The sequence below is a fragment of the Felis catus genome, chromosome X, assembly GCF_018350175.1.
Source record: "Felis catus isolate Fca126 chromosome X, F.catus_Fca126_mat1.0, whole genome shotgun sequence".
NCBI lineage: Eukaryota > Metazoa > Chordata > Mammalia > Carnivora > Felidae > Felis > Felis catus.
The window spans coordinates 108,765,750-108,789,492 of NC_058386.1; the positions used below are offsets into that span (position 1 = coordinate 108,765,750).

The following is a 23,743-nucleotide window of genomic DNA, read 5'->3' on the forward strand; positions in this document are numbered from 1 at the left end:
CAGTGGTAAAGCCTACACAAGGTTGTAGTGAGGATTAGAGTCAGCGTGGGTGACTTTCTGGAAAAAAGGAGGCATTCAATAGAAGATAAAGTTCATTATGATTGCATACTTCTCAGAAGCATAATTTCCGATGGCTGCATATTATTTGAAAAATGGTATCTTTTACATTAACTATGTTTCTAAAATATTATTTTTTCAGTTATCAAAAGCCTTTGGAATTCCATGGAATGATTGAAACCTTTTTTTCTTTTTAAGGAAACGGTTGTCATTGAAAGAAATTTTGAAAGGACATACATGTTGAAGAGACACATCAGGTAACACAGTGATAGATTTGTTTTTAAACAAATCTGGAGAGCCTAGGTGGCTGGGTGGGTTAAGCATCCTACTCTTGATTTTGGCTCAGGTCATGACCTCACAGTTCATGAGATTGAGCCCCGCGTTGGGCTCTGTGCTGACAGTGTGGACCCTGCTTGAGATTCTCTCTCTCTTCTCTCTCTTTCTCTGCCCCTCCCCCGCTTATGTGCACTCTCCCTCTCTCTAGAATAAAAAGCCTTTGTTTCTATATTATATTAAAGTTTTCTAGAAATGATGTTTTTATTTTCTGACCAGAAAAATCATCCCAATAAGTGGTATATTTTTTAAAAGACTCAATGAGAAATCAGGCAGTATCCAGGTTTTTTTTTTTTTTTTTTTTTTGGTACCCTGGGAAGAACATGAGGCTGGCAGGAGGGATAAGGAGAGGCTGTGTCTCCAGGATGGTTGGGGGAGAGAGTGAGGGAGTGAGGTCTGTGAGGATGCAGGAGGTAAGGCAAAGTTTATGAGACATAGAAACAGTCATATAAAAGATGGAGGAAACACTTAGACATGTTAACGATGATATCGGTGTAGTGGGGATGATGTTTCCATTTTCCCTACCTTTCATTACATTTTATTTTTATTACCTTCTTGTGCATGATTTTGAAGATTTCTTTTGTATTTTCATTCCCCTTCATTTAAAATTGGGGGAAATATTACTTATCTTGGAAACAAAGGCAGAACACCTGTTTCCTGATGCAAGAGGATCATAAGTTTAGAGGTGGCCAGGGGCACTGACTTCAACACAAGGGTCACCCTTCAGTAGGTCACACTTCAGATGACAGTGACACACACATCACAAAACTTTTTGGGCTTCTCATTCTCCAGTGTTCTGTCATTCTGGTGGCCTGTCACTGCTTCTTTCTCAGTCCTGCCCTTGGTCTATTTTCACCTCCCTCCCCTTCTTGATTGACCATAATTATAGAAGTCCATTACGCATCACTTCTAACATAGACACTTGTTCACATTTTAACAGCTTACATATTAGCATGCCCCTCATAATCAACAGCATGTTGTAGGAGATGATGAATAAATGAAGAAGTTAATTTGTCAATCTGCACAAAAGGAAAACTGATCACCTTACAGCAGAGAAACCCAACAGACATCACGCTAATCAAGTGATTGAGGTAACATAATGAGTGATAAGATACATCAACATCATGCGCTCTGGGACATGCTGTACACCTTCCCTGTGGTTATCTTGCCAAAAATGCATGAGCTTAATCAAACCATGAGAAAGCATTTGACAAACCCAAACTGAGAGGCGTTCTACAAAATAACTGACCAGTACTCATCCAAAGTGTCAAGGTCATGAAAGACAAGGAGAGACTGAGGAACTGTCACAGATTGGAGGGGAGGAAGGGGATCTAACTAAGTGCAATGTGGTATCCTGGATCGGATCCTGAAACAGAGAAAAGACACTGCGGGGAAATTGGTGAAATTCAAATAAGGTCTTTAGTTTAGTTAATAACGTCATACTAGTGTTAATTTCCTAGTTTTGATAACTGGGCTGTGCAAGGCAAGTAAATTGTTGACATTACCATAAGCTGGGTGAAGGGTATGCAGGAACTCCTTGTACTATTTTTGCAACTTTTCTCTAAGCTGGAAATTATTTCAAAATAAAAAATTTTTAAAGTTAGGCCGAGCTATCAATATGTACTTGTTTAGGTACTAATTGTAATTCCATTTTTCTTTCAACAGAAGTGTTTGAAATGTCCAAAACAGCATTGACTTCTACCAGCCAAAGTTACTGCCTTTTCAAGGTCAGTGTTATAGAAGGTAGAGATCCTTAAGTACAAAGTTACTTTCGATGAGTCTCAGGACGATAGGTGCTATCTATGTATCTTCATAGTGCAGTCAGACCTCTCTGATCCATGGTTCTCAGTCTTGCATAATCCAGTGACCTTTGGGATTATGCTGCCAGGAGTCTTCTGCTCCCAGTAAGCTTTCCCTTAGAAAACAGGGATGAGGTCAACATTCAGTCAAATTTTCAACTAGTGAAAACTGCTGTGACTAGTGATACTGATAGAGAATATACAGGTAACTCAGGACCATCTGACCCACAAGGATGGACTCACATCCATATGCCTAGACAACAGCTTTCGCTTGTCAAAACGGGATTATGTTTGTGATCATATGCGATGTTTGAAGACACAGTGTGCAGCTATTTTACATGTGTTCTGCATTCGGTTCCCATCTTTTGGGAATGTAGATGGGTTGACACGACTGTCGTCTGACTATGCCTGCTGCTAAGGTCTTTTCCGGGAATTTTCGTTACAAAACTACTCAAACAGGGGGAGTAGGGTGGGCAGATGTAATGGGTGTTGATCTGCCATAATGAAATAACGACAGCATTCGCATCCTTCTTGGATAATAGGTGGTCAATGTTACACTGCTTCAAGTATCGGACGGAGACTTCAAGACATCATGACGCCATTGAAGCGGAATACATGAAGGTAACAGTCTTGGCTATGGAAATAATCACAAAGATTCTAGTGTAGTATTTTTACTGATGATCTTGCATTAAATGTAAGGGACATTCACTGAAAGAATCAAGCTACCTCAGTGGCAACCTGTCATAACAAGAAATTGGCACAGAATGGGTTAAGCAATATTTTGGAGAGATTCTGAAATAAATTGTGCCAAGCAGACTAGGCAATTGGGTCTAAAACAGCCGCATATCCACATGACACGAGACTCTTTTATGTAGCTGGAAATTAATCTATGGGCTGCACAGTCTAGATCTCTATCTGAAGATGGTACAACCTTCATCAATGAACACTCAACATTCATGGCGTGATGGGCTCAGCACTTCAGCACAACACACAATTAGCCATCAAGCTTGCCCTCCTTATTTGTACAACATTCCCTCGTTATGAGGTAAGTGTAGAACATTGTGTCTATTGTGCCGATTACGAAGGCAAAGTACCATCATCATCTGGTAGAGTACCTAGTGCTAATGGAATCCTTACAAAAACAAAACACAGAAAACCAAGAGCAGCAGCCCAAAACTCATCAAATGATTGCTTCAATTATTTGACCACTCATGGAAATAGAAACAGTGCACAGATGCATTTCAAAGGTGTTTCAATTATACATACTCAAGGAGGGTAGTAAATGTTGCAATAAACACAAAGGTATGTTATTTGTGTATTATAGATATGATAGTCATACAATCCACATAGTTCAATTACCCTCAACTTTGTATAGCATTCATGCATATCATGGATACGGAATAATATTAAAGCAGAGAACCACAAAGCTTTTGGGCAGACATGAGACTGACAAATGTGCCGTCTGAGAGGCAAATTAATTAATTGTTTGAAAGGCTTTGTGTATTTGAAATATTAAAGTTTTCATTAAAATTTGAAAATGTGAGGATTGTGTAAATCGTCTTCATCCTGTGTGATTGGTCATCAAGATATTAACATAATGTAAAAATTGTTTTAAAAACACTGGATGCAGTGAGTAGACATGTATTTAAATAATTAAATGGCTTGTTACTATTCATTGCCTATTATCTATGTGGTCTCTGAATTAAACATTTTCCAAGCTTTAAAGCGGTGGTGCAGTATGTGTTTTGTTAACAATTGCTTTATTACTTTTCTTCAGAATGTTTCCTTTATGGCACTCTTTAAGTGGGTGAACTGACCTAACGTATACCAGTGATTAGAAGGATCACATATCTCCTTCCACCACACGTCTGGAAAGATAGAATTTGCAAAGCCTGCAAGGAACTCTCTATCAAAGAGTAAACTAAAAAAACCCGGTGATACTCGGCTTGAAGAACTAAGAAGATACTTGTGGCAACTGGATTAGGGCATGTCTATTTGGAACATGCGTTTGCAGTTTTCGATAACAAGCCCTAACTAAATAGAACTGCTCTGAAGAGCTCCTAAAACAAACATCTTAGTGAACTGCGAGAAAATAATCTTTCATTTAACTCACTCTTAGAGTGATACATCAGTTCTCATTTATGTCACCTCGTGGACTCTCCAGAGTAATCCTGGAAGTTCGGCAGAGAGGAAGTAATTTAAGCCTTATCAGATTGAGTAGCTGAGGTCAGCCACAGTAGTGAGGCTGGGACCATACCCCAGATCGCCTGAAACAACATATGCACACTGCCGAGTATTGTGCCGGACCCTCTAGGTGGACTGGATGAAAGACATCTCCTTTCCCTCCCCAAACTAGCCCCATGCTCTTTTCTGCTTCAAGGCATTGCCCAGTAATGCAACAGGAGATTTAAGTAATACACGAAATAATTGTAGATGAAACTTGAGTGATATGAAGTGTAAAGAGAATAAGCTCTTTAATTATAATATGTGCTGCAAATAAGACCAATTCAGACATTTTCCATGGTAAAAATTACTGTTTTTTTTTTAAAAAAAAGTTTCTAGGGGCACCTGGGTGGCTCAGTCAGTTGAGTGTCCCACTCTTGATTTTGGGTCAGGTCATGATCTCATGGTTCCAGCCCCATGTTGGGATTCTCTCTCTCCCGCTCTCTCTGCCCCTCCCCTCCTCCCTCCCTCCCTCTCTCTCTCTCTCTCTCTCTCTCTCTCTCAAAACAAATATACATTTAAAAACTAACAAGTTTCCATTCTTGAACTGGGAGGGTCTGCAACAAAAACTAGTAACCACAAAATAAACTAAGGTAACTAGTTATGTAGGATGTCCCTTGATAAAATGCTCTCTGAAGAAATGATCACACAAAGGAATACGTCTCCTTTAACTGATGAAGCCACAAACAAAAATGTTAATGAGGTCAAACTGGTCATGATGAGGCTAAAACAATATCAAAAAATTGAAAAGTTTCTTATTAAGCTTAATTCATTTCGATGTATTTTGACAAAAATAAATCTCAAAGGCATCGTAGCGAATCTTATCAATTTCAACCAGGAATCGACTACCACTTTTACTTCTATGCTTTAATATATGCATCTTTATCCTTAATTTAAAGATACCTATGAATAAAACATGAAGATCAATGCATTCTCTTGTTCCGCAATCATACATGTTCCATTCTACATAATATCTCCTTGGCCCTCATATTTTGTTTAGACTCTAGTACATAATGTTCAGGTTCGATGACCCTGGCAATAGGACATTTCTTATAAAATATCCTCATAAATCTGAAATTGGTTAATCAACAGTTCAGGAAGAAAATTAAGTGAACCTAGTTTGCTAACAATGTTTAAGTTAAAGGTTCAAAATATACTTGACTAAGAAACTTTAAAATGTTGGGGGGTGCCTGGCCAGCTCAGTGGTAGAGCATGTGACTCTTGGTCTTGTGGTTGTGAGTTCAAGGCCCACACTGGGCCTAGAGCTTACTCAAACAGAGAATAAAAATATGAAATAAAACTACCAGTTATTTGGGACACCTGATTGGCTCAGTAGGAAGATCTCAGGGTTGTGAGCTCAAGCCCCACGTTAGGTATAGAGATTACTAAAATAAACTTTAAAACCCGTTTTCCTCCTGCCTGGTGAGATTTCCACCTCATACTCGTTCAGTCTGACTTGTCTTCTGAAAGCTGACGGGCCCCTGACAAGTATATTTGATAACATAGGTAATAAGCTATAATTCAGCAAAGGGCTTCTTTAGGTTCTGTGAGAATTATGATCACTGTGTTCACAATTTAAACCATATACAGACAAGTAAAAGTATGGTAAGGCTGCAATTTCTCACTCCTACAAAAATTCTTTCATTTTCTTTTTCTTCAACTCTATCCTGATCACTGGGCTTTGATGAGATTAGCTGTAATCTGGCTTAGTTCTACAAACCCAAAGTCCATAGCCTGTCTTAAAAAACAAACAAAACTTACCATGTCCATGCTATTGTTAACTTTACTAATTTAAAAGCACATCACACAGACATCAAGAAATTTAAATTGGATGTTACATGCACGTAGAGGAGACTCACCTTTAAAGAATCAAAGCATGCCACCACACGACCATTTTCCACGTGGCAAACCCTCGGCGGATGGGCAAACTTGCAATCCGCATCAGCTCGCGAGCAGGTTCCTCTCTGAAATTCTCTGCAGACTTCTAAAGTCAGCCACTTGGTGTCACGAACCAGGGTGACATTGACAGCCGTCATATTGAAAGCAAAGTTAAAATCAAGGGCACCCTCTCTAGGACAGCTTTACTGCTGTTAAAAGGTCAAAAATGAATTCAAGCTAAATGTGAAGAGATAACAGGTTGCTTTGGTGAAATGCTTCTTTGTTAGCACTTAGGTTTTCATTTAAGCCAAAATTTGGTCTAGTCAAACAAAGAACCAATCACAAAATAAAACTTGTACCGGAGTAACTAAAAATCAAATTAGAGACCAACTCCTAAGAAGGCAACCAGAAAGGTTAAGATATTGAGTGTTTAATTTGTTCCTCTGCTGAAGTTCCTTCAAATAACTGGCAGGATTTCAAAAGAATTCTGTGCTCTCCGGTTGATGTTTTCAATTACTCGTGCAAAAAGCATATGCTGCTGGCTGCCCTTCAATTTGTGGAATGGTCTCAGATCAAGGGGAGAAAACTTTTTCTTCCTATTTCTTTGATTTAATGATTAATATTGGTAAGGATGTCAGGACTGTAAAAAAAAATTGCTGCAAAATCAGGAGGAGGGAAAATGACCGTGAAAACGGAGAATCAAAGGGAAAAAAGAATGGGCACGTTACTGAGAGTGAACTACAAGCACACCAGGTTGGGAGAGGGACAGGTCGGGGTGGGGTCGTAAAGAGACAGTTCTAGAGTGGAATCCAAGCAGTAGTTTTCAGAAAAGGCACTTTTCAGAAACCTGCAAGAAAACAAAAATAAAATCAGCTGATATAATACTTCTGTTTTAAACCTTAGATTTGGAAAAGAAGTATCATAGCCTATTTAGAACAGGAAGCATCTAGGGGGGCCTGGGTGGCTCAGTCAGTTACGCGTCTGACTTTGGCTCAGGTCATGATCTCACAGTTCATGGGTTTGAGCCCCGCATAGGGCTCTGTGCTGACATCTTAGAACCTGGCGCCTGCTTTGGCTTCTGTGTCTCCCTCTCTCTCTGTCCCTGCCCCCACCCCCATCTCAAAAATAAATAAACATTAAAAATAAACCAGAAAGCATCTAGATACTGCCAGTGCAACAGTTGCCCACTGTCAATAAAAGGAGCATTTCCCAGTGTAGAGTAAAATGAGGCAGCCACATAGATTTGCTGTTGAAATACAAGACTGGGCAAAAGCCCAATTAAAAAGGAAAAATGATGGTTTCATTTTTATCTGTCTGGGGACAGAAACTCATTTGGGGGTTCACTGCACAGCAAATGCCAGAGCTGGACAGGACAGCCCCTTATGTGCGTCTCCAGTTTCCAGAGGCTACCGAAGACTTGTCATTATCCTGCCTTTACTGTGGTATGATTGAAGGCTTGATTATCTGCTCTCAAAACCCAGAACAGGAATTCCTAAGAAAATTTAACTTGCTCTCAGAGGTAACTCTATGTGTATATTTGAGATGTACTTGTTGACAATCACGTAAAATGGTCATGACAGAACTCGCTGGACCCCAGTGGTAAATGTGGTAGGGGAGAGGATGTGACATGTAAAATGTGCTTCAGATAAGAAAAAAAAAATCCTTTGAAATGATGCTGGTGTTTTTTTTTTTTTTTAGGTTAATTTATATATTTTGAGAGAGGCAGAGACAGAGTGAGTTGGTGAGGGGCAGAGAGAGAGGGAGAGAGAGAATCCCAAGCAAGCTCCACACCGTCAGCACAGAGCTCGATGTGGGGCTTGAACTCACGATCCATGAGAGCATGACCTGAGCCAAAACCAAGAGTTGGGAGGCTTAACTGACTGATCCACCCAGGCACCTGTTTTGTTTTGTTTTTGTTCTCTGTATATTCTATTAGTTCTTAGTCCCTTTAAAGGGATATTGGAACAAATCAGAAGGAAGTTTCAGCATATACAAATGAGTGAGACAGAAAGCATGGTTCAGTCATACATTAAATACTGTGCAGCTTTAAGGTTTGCAGTTTAACCCAGTGTCAACCGGCAACAATTTTCAGGAACTCAGCTGAGAGAGTAGATAAGAAGTTAATTTATTAGCATCATGATGTGAACACATACTGAAATAGCAGGGATTTTGTCAAGTAAAAGTAAGCTCTGAGTATCAGGCAAACCAACTAATTGTCAACTTCATCCAAAAAGCAGAAATAAGTTCTTGAGAACATTTAATTTTTTGAACAATATCTTTATAGGGTTTGGATTTTCTGTTTGTTTTTCTGCATTCAAGATGAGACTCAATATTACCTAAGTTTTTAGATATCAGTGGGAAATTAAGTATCTAGACAATTCATGCAAGCTTATTCGATCATTCAAGGGCAAACGTATTTCTCTAAGTCATTCTTTACAGAAACCTTTCTAAAATGTATTATATGTAGTGGCACCTGGGTGGCTCAGGTGGTTAACATAGGACTCTTGATTTCGGCTCAGGTCATGATCTCGTGGTTGTGGGATCGAGCCCCAATTTGGGCTCCGTGTTGAGTGTGGAGCCTTCTTGATCTCTCTCCCTCTCTCTCTCTCTCCCCGTCTGCCCCTCCCTCTTTTCCTCCCTCCCCCCTCCTTTCTCTCTCTTTCTCTCTCTCTCTCCCAAAAATAAACTTAAAAAATAAAATAAAGTGTATTATATGTAGTTTTGCCTTCTTACAAAATACTGAACATAATTTGACCTCTAGTTGAAGACTTGGGGTCATAAACGTCCTAGGAAGTATCACAGTTTTCCTCCTTCAGTGGCAGATTGTCACCTGTCACTTCTACTATTGCTTCTCTTCCAGCCACAGTATCTGCCATTGTGGATTGCCCAGCTCCCTTGTGGAAAACATAACAGCCAATCACGAATGCTGAATACGAGTTAGTTTCTCACTGAACATGGGCCTAAGGGGCAAAGTGCAGGGCTTTTGTGCAGCAAGTCTGTGACTGCTGTTGCTGGTTTGGGGGCCCTTTTGCAATATGTTCCATGTGGGGTCATGTTCTAGAAGGTTAAGGCTGTCAGGCAATGACCTCTAGGAAAATATTTACAATATTTAAAAAAAAATTAGCCAGATGGGGTAAATGTAAATGAAAACCCCAGTGTGATACTGCTTCACATGCATTAGCATGGCCATAATAAAAATGACAAAAATTGGAGAAATCGGAACAATCACACATTGCTGGTATATGCCCCACACAACTGAAAGCAGGGCCTCAAAGAGATATTTACGCACTCACGTTCCTAGCAGCACGATTCGCCATAGGCAACAGGTGGAAACAACCTGTGTGTCCACTGACAGATGAACTGGATACACAAAATGTGATATACCCACAAAAGGGAATATTATTCCGCCACGGGACATACCTTGAAAACATTATGCTAAGTGGAAGAAGCCAATCGCGAAGGCCACATATTATATGGTTCCATTTATATGAAATATCCACAAGGCAAATCCACAGAGTTGGAAAGCAAATGAGTGGTTGTAAGGACTATGGGGAAAGGAGAAAGTGGGAGTAACTGCTTAATGGGTACAGGGTCTCCTTGGGGGGTGATGAAAATATTCTGGAATTAGATAGAGGTAACAGTTGCACAATTTTTAAATATGCTAAAACCCATTCACAAAATTGTACACTTTCAATGGGTGAATTGGATAGTATGTGAATTACATATCAATAAAGCTATCATATTAAAAAGAAATCAAAAGATTATAACCAAAAAAAATGTCTCATGAGTGATAGACGTGGCTACCCCCAATTCTCCTTAGACTCTCCTTTCTTGGATTCTTTCTTAGATCCTCCTTAGACACAAATTCTAAGTAGTGTCACTAAGTGGAATTTCAAGAGCAAATTAGTTTCCATACTGTAGTTGACTTAGTATATTATGGAAAGTACTCTAAAAGAGACTATTATCTAAGTTTGTAAGTTTATGTTTAAAAATAGATTCAAATTTAATCCTACAACTAAATTATATAGGCTGCCTGAACACATTTGAAAGAAAAATAACCAAAAAGGAATACACACACACACACACACACACACACACACACACACACACACACAATTTGCTTAGAACGTAAACAGTGAGGGTCTGGAGGAAGATTTTTCTCCAGAGGTCCATCGCGTATAGAAACAGATAACAAATAATGAATTTGAATTTTGAACTTTTAGAAAAGAAAAATGCAAACAGAAATTGGTCTCTGGCCATGCGTTTTATGTAACATGGGGCAAAGGGAGAAGGAATTTTCTTCTTTTTGAAATTGGCCTGTCACCTCTGAGGGGACCCTGGCCAACTCTTCCAAACAGTCCTAGCCAGCGCATGTCCTCCTTCACACCTGGAACTGGATTTGGAGGTGGCACAGAAGAAGTGAGGTGCAACAGCTAAAGGGAGCTGGTGTGCCGAGAGAGAGACACTTCTCTCATGTAGCTCTGCTCCTCTGTCCGTATACAAAAGACGGAGGGGGCCATTTCCCCTTGTATTTTAAAGAAGATAAACTGTGGGGAGCAATCCAGCTTTATGTTTACTAACTTACTGTTGAGTAACAGGAATATAATTTTGCTTTTTAAAAAAAATGTTTATTTATTTTTGAGAGACAGAGCACGAGCAGGGGAGAGGTAGAAGACAGAGAGGGAGACACAGAATCCAAAGCAGGCTCCAGGCTCTGAGCTGTCAGCACAGAGCCCAACATGGGGCTCAAACTTGCCAACCATTAGGTCATGACCTGAGCCGAAGTTGGGACGTCCAACTGACTGAACCACCCAGGCGCTCCACAAGTTTGCTTTTTATGATTTACGGTCCTCTAATGTAGAACACGAAGAGCTACCATTTCTTGGTATTTGCTAGTTCACAAGTGCTTTTATTTCCTTGATCTTGGGAGTTCTAAAAAATAGTACAAAGCAGGAGGGATCACCCAAAAATACCAATGAGAAAATGAAGCCCAAAGAGGTTAAACAACTTGAGGCAAGATCTGACTTCAAATCTCATGCTTAGATCCTGGCAGAGAAACGTAGTAGAGATCATTTCTTATTTCTTATCTCTCTGGGGAATCTTTCGTTTTAATTTTTTTAGAGGGGGGGCATGAATGGGGGAGAGAGCAGAGGGAGTGGGAATGAGAGAGAGAGAGAATCCCAAGCAGGCTCCACGCTGTCAGCACAGAGCCTGATGCAGGGCTGGATCTCACAACTGTGAGATCATGACCTGAGCTGAAATCAAGAGTCAGACACTTAACTGGCTGAGCCACCTAGGTGCCCCTCTCTTGGGAATCTTAAACAAGAAAAACAGTCATATTTGTGTAGTGCTTATGATTCCTTCTCAAAATTATGTTCATGTCTGTTGTATCAACATCTTGTTAATTTCCGTGAGTTGTGCTGCACCAATATTTATCCAGCATCTACTATGAGCAAGTCACTGTTCTAGATGTTGAACAAGATAAGGTCCAAGCCGTCATGGAGTTTCCTAGGCTCATTTAAATGTAGAAGAAAGCTAAGGCACCAAGAAGTGAAATGGTTGTGAGAGTTTATGAAGAGCTGGAGGCAGACAGTAGGTCTTCCAACGTCAGCATAGGCTTCTAATTCTCCATCAATGGTACACCAAGCACTATGACTTAAGAACACTCTTAAGCACACACTCAAATACTACTACTGCATCAAAATGCATCCCCAAAAGGAAGACCTCAAAATTACTCACACCAAGTCTTACGGCTCTCTGGATTCCTCTTGGAGATGGTATTATGGTCCCATTTTACAGATGGGAGAAACAGAGGTAGAGGAAGAAGAATTAATTTAACTTGTACAACTTCCAACTTCCCATAGCTCGTAGGTGATCAAGCCATGGTTCAAACCCAGGCAGTCTGAGTCCGGAGTCCTCTCTTAACCATGTCACAATACTGTGCCTGTCTTATGGCAGATATCCCATTCATCAACATTCTTCCTCATTATAGGCCCTTAACTTCTCTCCCTTACTAAACTGTAAATTCCTTGAGGATAGACATCATGTCTTACTGAGTTCTTCTCATGGGAAGTTACAGCCTTGCAGCCGTCCCCAGGATTCCTATTTTGAAAGGTCAAAGAGTAAACGGGAATTTGACATTAACCCTTCTGTTTACCATGCCAGCAAGCAAGGTTTGTCCATTGAACACCCTCTAGTCTGGCTGAGCTTTGGCCACCTCTGTCGGTTTCAAATCAATGGTTGAACATTTTCTTGCAATTCTAGCTTTCAGATCGGGCTGCTAATACCTGGCATTCTTGTTATCTAGAGCATTCAGTTTCTATCAGGCATGGTCTATTCCTGCTCATTTGATTGCGGTAAGATCTTTTCCTGGATTTAGAGTAAAAATATGGGATACCCAAATGATTTCTATTATCTTCAAAGAGTAGGTTAATCTTTGGCATGTTTTTGCCCAATAATTGGTGTGATGAAACTGAACTGGGAGGTGATTTCACTTGGATCCACAGGGAAGAAACATTCCCTATGTATTCCCCTTTGGAAATAAAAGAGTTCATTTGGACTATTAATTAATGCTCATCTATAAGAATTCTAGAGAAGACATAAGGAAAGTATAAATGTTTTTACTTTACAATTATAGATACACTAGGTTCATTATTTAAGTGCTTCATTTGAAAAAGTAGATTATAGCTTTTTAAAGGATCCATACCTTCTTTCATGAAGTTCGCCTTGAAGGCAAAACAAAAGAAATAGATACTTTGTATCTGACAGATCTGATGGAAATAGTAACTCGTTCCAAAGCTGTTTGCAAGGCCACTTCTCCTACACTTTCCTTGTCTCCGCCTCTCTTCTCCTTTGCTGCCCAAGCCAGCACAGAACATGGAAACGTTGCCAAAGCCTGGTTCCGAAGATCACAAAGATACCATTTGGCACCTATAGCAATATCTGAGGAGGCATTTCTTCCAATGCATTTTATCAACCTCCTGAGTAAACAATGAAAGCCATGTTTTCTTTCCTTCCATTTTAAGCTTTCCTTACATCTACACTACCTTGGAATTTCTCGTGACCATTTATTTTGGCTCTACGAATATATGCCACACCGGCCACACACTGCTTGAGTTGGCAAGTTGACAAGGTTGAAAAGCTTTCAAGCTTTCGATTTTGCTTCAAGTTCTATTTCCCTCATGTGCTATGGTGAGTGGTCCACCAATACACGTTCTTTAAGGCATATGAGCAGTGTTCAGCAGTGCAGATGATCTCATAGGCATCCTATGGAAAACAGTTTACTGTCTGAAAGAAAAGGCTGTGAAAATAAGGATATTTTGCCTCTGTGCAGAACTTTCTCATTAAGTGTTTTTTAATTAAAAAAAATTTTCTTTTATTTTTTTAATGTGTACTTATTTTTGAGAGACAGAGACAGAACACGAATGGGGGAGGGGCAGAGAGAGAGGGAGACACAAAATCGGAAGCAGGCTTCAGACTCCGAGTTGTCAGCACAGTGCCGGACAGAGCCTGACATGGGGTTCGAACTCGGGAACAGGGAGATCCTGACCTAGGCCGAAGTTAGATGCTTAACCAACTGAGCCATCCAGGCGGCCCAAGTTTTTTTTTTTTTTTTTTTTAAGCTTCATTGCATTTCCCCCCACAATACTCCTAGGGCAATACATTTAATATACCTTTTACAAAAAACAGGTAAGCCAAGTTATCCCATTTCATAAAGCAATTAAGAGACCCTCCCCACCTCAGTTCATACATATGGTTTTGTCTGAGGAGTTCACCTATGTTTTTTAAAAAATCTAATGTTTATTTTTGAGAGAGAGAGAGAGAGAGAGAGAAAGAGAAAGAGTGTGTGAGCGGGGGGGGGGGGGGCACAGAGAGAGGGAGACACAGAATCTGAAGCAGGCTCCACAGGCTCTGGGCTGTCGGCACAGAGTCTGACTCAGGGCTCGAACTCATGAACTGTGAGATCATGACCTGAGCCAAAGTTGGATGCTTAACCAACTGAGCCACCCAGGTGCCCCCCCCCTTTTTTTGAAAAGGTATGCCTCTTTTCAATAATACATGAAATTATGAGAACTCACTAATAAATGCCATTTAAATAGTTTAAACAAATCCAATTTAATATAAATACACTAAAGCCTGGATGCTAAACACAGTTATTGTTAAACAACACTGCTTAATTGCTTGCTTGCATTCATGGGACAGGAGGCCCAGTGGCATTAAAAGTTCTTCACTCATGAACTGGATTTGAACTTGAAGTCAATGGGAATGTAACATATTTGGCAATTCAAATCCTATAACGCTCAAGCGTTTGAGATGAATGAGATAAAAAATGAGTCCTAAGACTGATGGCATTTAATTATATGCAGGATGATTTTGCCAAAGATTCATTCAACAGATATTTATTGGGCATGTAATATGACCAGGCATGGATCTAGGTATTGGCTGGCCATGGACGGGGAGGCGGAGGGGCAGAAATAAACAAAAAAACCCATATCCATTATTCATTTTATCCATTTAAGAAATATTTAGGGGCGCCTGCGTGGCTCAGTCAGTTGAGCGTCCAACTGCGGCTCAGGTCACGATCTCACAGTGCATGAATTTGAGCCCTGCATCAGGCTCTGTGGTGACATCTCAGAGCCTGGAGCCTGCTTTGGATTCTGTGTCTCCTTAACTCTCTGCCCCTGCCCTGCTCTCTCTCAAAAATAAAGATTAAAAAAATTTAGTAAAAAAAAATATTTATTATCACCCTCTAAAATTCAAGCAAATGAGGCCTTCAAAAATGTTCATGTGTGAAAATGTCAATCAACCAATAAACATTTATTGTACACCAACTGTATGCACAGACTTGTGTCACTGCTTCTGGGGAATCAATCAGGAGAGGTGAAGGACATCGCTTCTGAACCGAAGAAGCCTCTATTGAGTTGGGGAGGCAAGAACAACATAATGTGAAAGAAAAGCAAACAATGTAGATCATTGAGAGGAAACTTCAGGAACACTAACAACAAACGCAGTGAGAACTCTGAGGGGAGAATGTCACTCAGGCCTGGCATAGTCATCCGTTTTCAAAGAGGAGAAAGTGGAGTTGGCCCTTACAAAATGAGAAGGACGTAGGTGGGAGGTGAGGGGCAGAGAGCACTCCTGGAAAGAGAAACCATGTGAATGAGGGCAAGGAAAGAGAACACTAGTTGCACTGTAAGATGGCGGGCAGACAGGGGCTGGCTAGAATGGCTAGTTCACACTGCGGAAGGGAAATAATGTGTGGGTAGTTTCCAAAGGACGCAGAGAGCCACTTGAGGAGTATACGTTTGTTACGGAGATAGGAAGCCTCCCTCAAAGATTTTAAGCAGAGTAGACATTTAGTGGCCATAAATGTAGTAGTGACAATGATGTGCCCTTGGAAAATTGTTTTATTTAAGCAGCCCACCACACAGAGCAAAGTATGCCTCCGACATACTCCGGAAGAACTAAAGCTCATAGTGATCCTCCCCACTTCACAGGCCGTGTTAGGCCAGGCCAGGCAGTGATTAAGTCAGACCTGCATGAAAAGTAGGTAGAGAAACAAACTGAAAAGTGCAGCTTCCTGTTTGCATTTTGCTAACTACCCGTTTGTCAGTGACCCCGGCCGTTAAGGACATGTAACTAACTGTATTCCTATTTTCTGACCTGACTCAAATACTTTTCAATCTTAATCTCTATAATGGAAATTCCTTTAATGAATGTGGTGGAGATTTCAAGGAGGATTTTTTTTCCCAGTTACATTTTGTTACAGAACTAGCTGGTGCCAGGAGTTAAATTTACATAGTAACTTTTTGGCTAAACTGGCATCCTATAAATTCCTGCTACAGGACTTTAACTAGCAGCCCAGGGGTTTGAAAGTGTTTGTGCTCCTCCCGAAGTACATAGTGAATTGAATTCAATTGAATTTTCTAGGCCAATTAATCACTGATAAGATTTGGTTGAAAATTCCCTGTTTTACCAAGACACACACACACACACACACACACACACTGCAAAATAACAATCAAAAGCTATCACTAAATGTTTATTTATCCTTTAATACTTATAAACAGTCAAGTAACTGTCTAGGGAAACTTGTGAGTCACATAAGGATGACCATTTATCAGAGAAATAAATGGAAGTAGCATCTAAGCAATTTAATGGTGTAAAGGAATTCATCACTGTATCTAGTAGGCATCTAGTGAGGGCTTCCTTACCTGAATTCATCACTGGTATTATAGCCAATAAATTAAGGTCCTCAATCTCAATACAAAATCTCCGCTCCCTATTAGAAGTGCTTATAAAACTAGTAAAAGAATAGAGGACAAAGCTTTGTGGCTGAAAATGTTGGGAGAGGAACAAATGTATCCTGATTTCAAGGATTCAGTAGTTTAACACATCAATGTCAAAACCTCTGGTAGACTTGAAGAGAGTTTTCTGGGAAAGTAGATTTTCCAGGCACACGTACACACGAGTTGTACCCTTTGTGTCTGAAGTTACTTCTGCTAGAGGCATTATTTGTCATTCATATGATAACACCTGACTGAAATATATCTCTATAAACCAATTGGCTAGAGTTGATTGGGAAGCGGGCTGCTCTCGAAAAACAGTTAGTAGTGAAGAGTTGGGAACACAGCCAGGACAGAATCTTACATTCAGCTTCTCCCAATCTCCACACAGGCCTAAGAGTATCCTTCCTTGAACGCCTCTGAAATAAGAAGCCCAGGGGTGCCTGGCTGGCTCAGTCAGTGGAGCGTGTGACTCTTGATAGCCGGATGGTGAGTTCGAGCCCCACGACTGGTGCAGAGTTTACTTAAAAATAAAATCTTTAAAAAATTTTTTTTAAAAATAAAATAAGAATTCTATTTTTCTCTTGATATTTCAGAGAGATTTCTGCTGGATTAGAAATAAGGGGGCTTTCTTTATGGAAAAGTTTAGAGGAAATGTAAGCCAGGATAGCTTTTTAACATCTTTTAATTGCATTTTGGCCAAGCAGTCAATGCCTTTGTTAACACCAAAGAAGACATGTAACTGTCTCTCAAGGTCAACCTCAACAAGTAGAGGGGATTTAGAGAGAAAATTGGTTTAATTATACCATGAAAATGGAAAGCAACACCTTAACCGTGAAATGGAATATTCATCTTCAAAAAGAATAATTCTGTGAAATCTATCAATTTCAATTCCGGTTTGCCTCAAAAAATGGGGGAAATAACTTCTGTGCCTCCTTCTGTAAGGTGTGTGATTTAAATCCAGATTTCAGGTTTTTAAAAGGAGGGTGCGGAAAATCAAGTTCACATCAAATATGAAAATACTCCAAATAACTCTAAATGAGCCTCGCAACATTGGCTCAAAGCCAGTGAGGAACAAAGTAACCTATTGATTACTTCGACCTTGAATGGAGGCCCAGAAAGGTTCATCTACTTGGCTAAAATGCCTGAAATTGTTAGTGCACACATGAAGAGCTTGTGATCCAATTTCATCATATCTTCTATCTTGGCAACCTGTGATCAGAAGTTGAACTCAACCATCCTGTCTCATTTAGTTTCTTTCACTGGAAAGAACTCATACCCATACTGCAATTTAATGTGGCTGTAGAGGCATTTCATACTACTGAAAACCAGAAGGGTCCTCTCTGTAGCTTTGAGTCTTTGGGGAAAAGCAGTCCCTTGCCTCTGAGATTTTATAATCTGAGATTTATTGACCCCTGGGGGTCTGTGTCTTCCGTTAATTGCAATGCAACTTCTTTGACATCTTCTTTCACTTTCAGAGAATAGCACCTTCTTTGCACACCTGATTTTGACCCAGCTGCCTCTCTATTGGAGGCTGCCCAAACTTTGGACTGTGTGTTTCTACCATCAGGTCTACCTGATCCTCTCTAATTTTGAAAGTATTTTAGAATCGGACTCAGTTTACCTGCTTCTAACCATCTGATGATCCTGGCCACAATCTGCTGCCAGCCAAAACATACCAGCTCACATACCTCTCCTTTAACCAAATGTTTGGTTTGGGCTTCGCTTTCTACGTTTCTACCCATGAGGGCCCATTTCTCCCACTGTCCTCTGGCCAGGATGAACATACATATGAAACATTCCATAAAGATACTCTCTGCATCAATTTCCAATCAATTGGGATACTGGGGAATTTTATTGAGTAAAAATTCCAAGAGTGAGTGTAGGGTTCACCCCCAAACCACTAAAAACACAATGAGGAGTATAAATTTGCTTTGCAGAGCCCATTTTATGATGTACTCTAAAGCAGTATCTTGGTTATTAAAACAATTGATATTCCTTGATATTAATAATCGTTGACATTTATGGAGCTCTTATTCTGTGCCAGACTCTATGTTAAGTGTCTTATATTCATTACCTCATTCAACCATTCCAATTACCTACTGTGAAGTAGGTAATATTAAGGAGCAACATTACAGTCTAATTTCAAAACAAAATCTGTCACGAATCTCAAGTCTACACTTGTCACCAAATAGTGCTATTGAGTTTTTTCAATATTTAAAATCCTCAAATGTCATAATAATAGAGTCCTGGACACTAATTAAAAAATCTCCAGTTTCTCAATTTTCTTCCCAGCTTCCTGTAATTACAATATGAAAGCTCATTATTGCCTATCCATGGAAGCCAGAGGATCCTGAATCGCTCATGATTTTTTCAATATATCTTCTCATGCATGTCTGGCAAATAAGGTAGAAAGTGCTTGATACGCAGGGTTTAAAATCACCCGTTCAAGAAAACATGTGGTCCAGAAATCTGGCATCCAGCTGGCAGAAGGGAGGCATAAAAGCCTTTGGGCATACTAAATCCCTCCCCCCAGTAATAAAAATTCTGTACAAAAAAGTGATCCAAATCAAAGTGAAAATTTTGAAGCAAGTTTTAGAAATTGTGAAAAACTGCGAAGCTATGATACTACAACAAATGCTAATATGTAAGCTTGCTGTATCAAAATCTGAGCATGCCAATAATAAAGAGAAGGAAAAATAAAACAGATTTCTTTACACGAGGGCTTCAGGATCAGAGCTGAGTAAGAACCTGAAAAGAAAGCAGGGATTTAAAAGCAAAACTCCAGGAAAATGCTGAAGTCAAACCAGCAAGGAAGCCTGTACACTGAGGTAAGCACCAACATATAGATTAAGAATCATTTAAAAAGTGGGGCACCTGGGTGGCTCAGTCAGTTTAGTGGCTGACCTCAGTTCAGGTCATGATCTCGCGGTTTGTGAGTTCAAGCCCCGTGTTGGTCTCTGTGCTGGAGCCTGCTTCCGATTCTGTATCTCCGTCTCTCTCTACCCCTCCCCTGCTGTCTCTCTCTTAAAAATAAACATTAAAAAAATTTAAAAAATCATTAAAAAAGAATCGACTCCACTTAAATGGCCAAGGAAAAAGGAAGAGAAGGAGCAATGGCCTGAATATTGAGTTAAAGAGAGCACTTACATTTATACTAAGTGAACAGAATGTCCATCAAAGCTGATGAAATTCTATACTGTAGTTACCATGTTGTGCTCGTCAATTTGAAATCATTTAAGTATGCCTTATAGAGATGAGGCTGAAATTAAAGTTAACATTATAACATCTGTATCATCGAGTACTGATGGACTGATTATGATTAAATCTGTCATAAAATTTAATATATCGGTGGAGACCAAAATGCCTCGATTCTATTTAAAATAATAGTGTCATAAAGTTTCTCAGAATAATAGAAACTTTTCACGTCACACTGACATAAAACGGAGCTTAAATTCTCAGGGTCCATGGGGTGCCTGGGTGGCTCAGTCGGTTAGGCGGCCGACTTCGGCTCAGGTCATGATCTCGCGGTCCATGAGTTCGAGCCCCGCGTCGGGCTCTGGGCTGACAGCTCTGAGCCTGGAGCCTGTTTCAGATTCTATGTCTCCCTCTCTCTCTGCCCCTCCCCCGTTCATGCTCTGTCTCTCCCTGTCTCAAAAATAAATAAACGTTAAAAAAAAATTTAAAAAAAAATTCTCAGGGTCCAAATATGGATGGCATTATCAATCACATGTAGTACCAAATCCTGTTCCACCAAACACATTCAAGCCTCAAGCAACAAAGGAGCTTCCACATCAGTAATCACTGAAACAACACAACTTGGTTTATCAACTTTGCCAAAGTCAAATAAAACTCTCTTATGGAACAATGTAGATTTTGACAATTCTAGAATTGCAAGTAACCCTGAAAGATCAGGCTAGTGAAATACGTTCAGGCAAGTAAATGAAAGACTCTAACCCCCCCAGGGTAAATCGCTCATATCCAGTTACAGAATGCATGGTGATAATAGTTCTCTGTAATTTCTTTTTCATAAATACATTCACTGAATAAACATTTATTACGGACTAACTTGGGGCCACATAACTAGAGGTCAACGGCATAAACAAGGACAAGCCAACAGCCCCTCATGTTACATTTTACTTTCAAAATTTCAAAAAAATTTCTAAGAGATAATCTGAGTGAATAGACATAATTTTAGAAAACCAGATGTTATATACCCTTTGTTTTTGAAAAACTTATCTTTATACGCACAAGGGTTTCTGATGAATAAGCCAAACCATAATATCATTAGGAAATCAGCCATTCCTTGACCATCACCCTTGGGTATCTTCCCATTATCTCTTAGGCTGCAATTCTCTCTCTCCCCTAAAAGATCCACGTGACTTTTCTATATTCCAGTTCTGCCTCTTTCTCAAGGAGGGCTTCCTAAGCCTTCATTGCTGGAATATTCTCCCCCTGATGTCTCCTCTTCCTCACTCTCACTCTTGCATACACTACAATATGGCTTCCAACCACACTATTCTATTAAACGCCCCGAAATTCAATTATTTCATTCAAGAACAACACTAATTTGAATTAAACATTGCTAGAACTGTAGGTATATTTACTATTACCCACCCCCCAGCACGGTACCTGACCTGACTAGGTTCTTAATAAATACTAGCTGAGTTGAATATTATATAAATAACAAAGGTGGCAGTATGCATAGTATAGTAGTTACTCATTAAAAATCTTGACTTGTCAGCCGTGTAGAGGTAAGAGTCTGTATATTTAAAAAACAGTTTTTCTTTGTTTGCTCTACAAATATGTATTAAGTACTGTGTACAAGGTATTGGGCATGGTCCCTATTCTCATGGATTTTAATGGTCTGGCAAATATTTCTATGCTACACACTTAAATTTGTTTTTTAAATATACATATTTTAGGGTTTTATAGAATTATGGAATGTGCCTCCTTAGGAAGGGAGAATTCCCACTCATTCTCCTAAGGCCAGCTTCTCACCTCCACCAAGCAACGGGGATTATCAGGCTCTCAAAGCACTGGTCAAACAGAACTCTCCACCCTGAGCCCATTGTATCATAGCCGTGCGGCTATTTTTGTGAACCGCTTCGGGGCAGGACCTACACTGGCACCGTACTGATATTAGATGTGGTAGATGGATTGTCGGGAGTTTGAAGACAATGAAAAAATACAAATGAGCAAATTACGGTATTTATTTGACGTTTCAGGCTTGACTTTCGCCAAAGTAAACATTTAAATAAATCCAGTGTGGGAGAGTGCAAAGGACCTAGATGGAAAACAGTAAAGGGATGCCCTAGGGACAGAAAACAGAGCTGATGTAACAGCATCCTTAGAGGCTAGAGTAAAACTTGCCCAGATATTAGCAACATCAATTAATTAAACGGGAAAAAGTTTTATATAATCCAAATAAAGGTACAGTGCTTCAAGGTAGCAAAAACAAACAGAATAAATGACTCCCATTCAGGTCTTTCAGCTGCACTTTCCCCAGATCTTGAAAAAGGAAATTTAACTTCATAATAAGTAAACTGCCATGAAAAATGGGAAACTTTAAACAACAGGGTATCTACTTATAGGAACAGAAAAAGGGAAACAATTAAATGTCCCTGCCTTTTTTTATAAACCCATCAACAATACCCCACTATAGCACTGTGGTTGAGTACAGGATTTTGGAGCTACTAGTTGGAAGACTTGGGGCAAATTACCTAATCCATGTGTACTTCTGTTTCCTCATCCAGAAAATGGTGCCAATAAGAGCATCTATCTAATAAGGTTGTTTTCTAGCTTGAAATGTGTTAATATTTATAAAGCACTTACTATGGTGCTTGGCACAAAATAAGTAAGCAGTAATTAAGTGCTTCTGAAATAAATCACCTCATCTTGTTCAATATGGAAATAAGAATCTAACAAACTTCATCCCGTTACTTAAAAATAATTATAAAAAATTTGTAAATGTTTTGTTATGAAGGAAGCCATCAAATTCCTTATATAAATACTTTTTAAAATAAGGAACTCTGGAGATGAACAAGAAAAAGTAAAGGCAAGAGGTCGACCTGTTTTCTCTTTCTCTGGAAGGATCTGTAGGCAGAAACTAGAGAGTCAGAGAGAGGCACATTTTAGCTAAACACAGCAAAGGGCTGGCTCACAGCTTGAGCTGTCTAACAGTATGCCGGACTCCTTCACTAGGTGGTACACTCCTCTTTGCTGGGTTTCTATCACATGGCATGGGAAACTGGGCTAGAAGTAGGAAAATCACCATATCAGGCGAAGATGCCATGAGCTGGTAACTTTATTACAGTATCAGGGAGGAAGTGCATTGTCAACTTGTGTGCTACGTGCATAGCACCACATTTGGTCTTTGGATGACAAGAAACGCCTACAAGACAGATTCTCTTCTCTTGAGGAGCTTATACTCTAGTGGGAAACAATCTTGCACCCCCAGATCACTAGAAGTAGCATACAATTCAGTTCTAAATCTCACTTGCTTTATAACCACAAACTCCTAGAAATCTAGAATGACAAGCTGTGCCCTCTTAGAATACTTACTCTTATCTGAAGGTAATACTTCTTGTCAATCACAGTGACTGGGTCTCTGCAAGTGAAAGAAAGAAATAACCCGCCGCAGAGTTCCAGTTTTCCTTTAATGTGCCTTCGAAAGTGTTGTCTACCAATGTCTCCCAAATGCGGAGTACCACATTGATAGCAGCAGGTCCAGGAAATGCACGAAACAAAGACAAAGACATTTTCATTATGTATAAAGATCTGTCCTTTTTATTGCTAGTTGAGTTGTTCAATCATGAACCCCAGCAAGACCCGAAGCAAAGACGCATTCCCCACATTTCTGCTTTAATATGAGCCTGAGTCACAGACTCACAATGTGAGCAGTGATGACCTACAGGCCAATTCCCTCATTTTTCAGGCAAGACAATAGGACTATAAAGAATAAATGACTTGGCCACAGTTACAAAGAGAGTCAATGACACTGCCAGCACAAGAGCTCAGTTCTAATAACCAGAGTTGAATACTTAGCTCTATACCTTGGAGAAGTTTTAATCTCAGTCTCTCAATATCTCCCTCCCTCCATTAGTGTCTGATTCCTTCTTTCTCCCTCTTTCTGTACTCCTTCCTCACATTTAAACTCTTAATTTT

General features: G+C 39.8%; 1 protein-coding gene across 8 annotated transcripts in view; it reads right to left on the bottom strand.

Annotated features, from left to right (window-relative positions):
* MBNL3 (muscleblind like splicing regulator 3) overlaps positions 1 to 23,743 on the bottom strand; it is a 112,497-nt gene that overhangs the window by 61,949 nt on the left and 26,805 nt on the right. For all 8 annotated transcript variants that reach the window (XM_045051066.1, XM_019824313.3, XM_019824312.3 and 5 more), the window contains exon 2: positions 6,272 to 7,137. In XM_045051066.1, coding sequence (XP_044907001.1) covers positions 6,272 to 6,448 — 177 coding nt within the window. In that variant the 5' untranslated portion in view covers positions 6,449 to 7,137. The remainder of the gene's footprint in view (positions 1 to 6,271; positions 7,138 to 23,743) is intronic.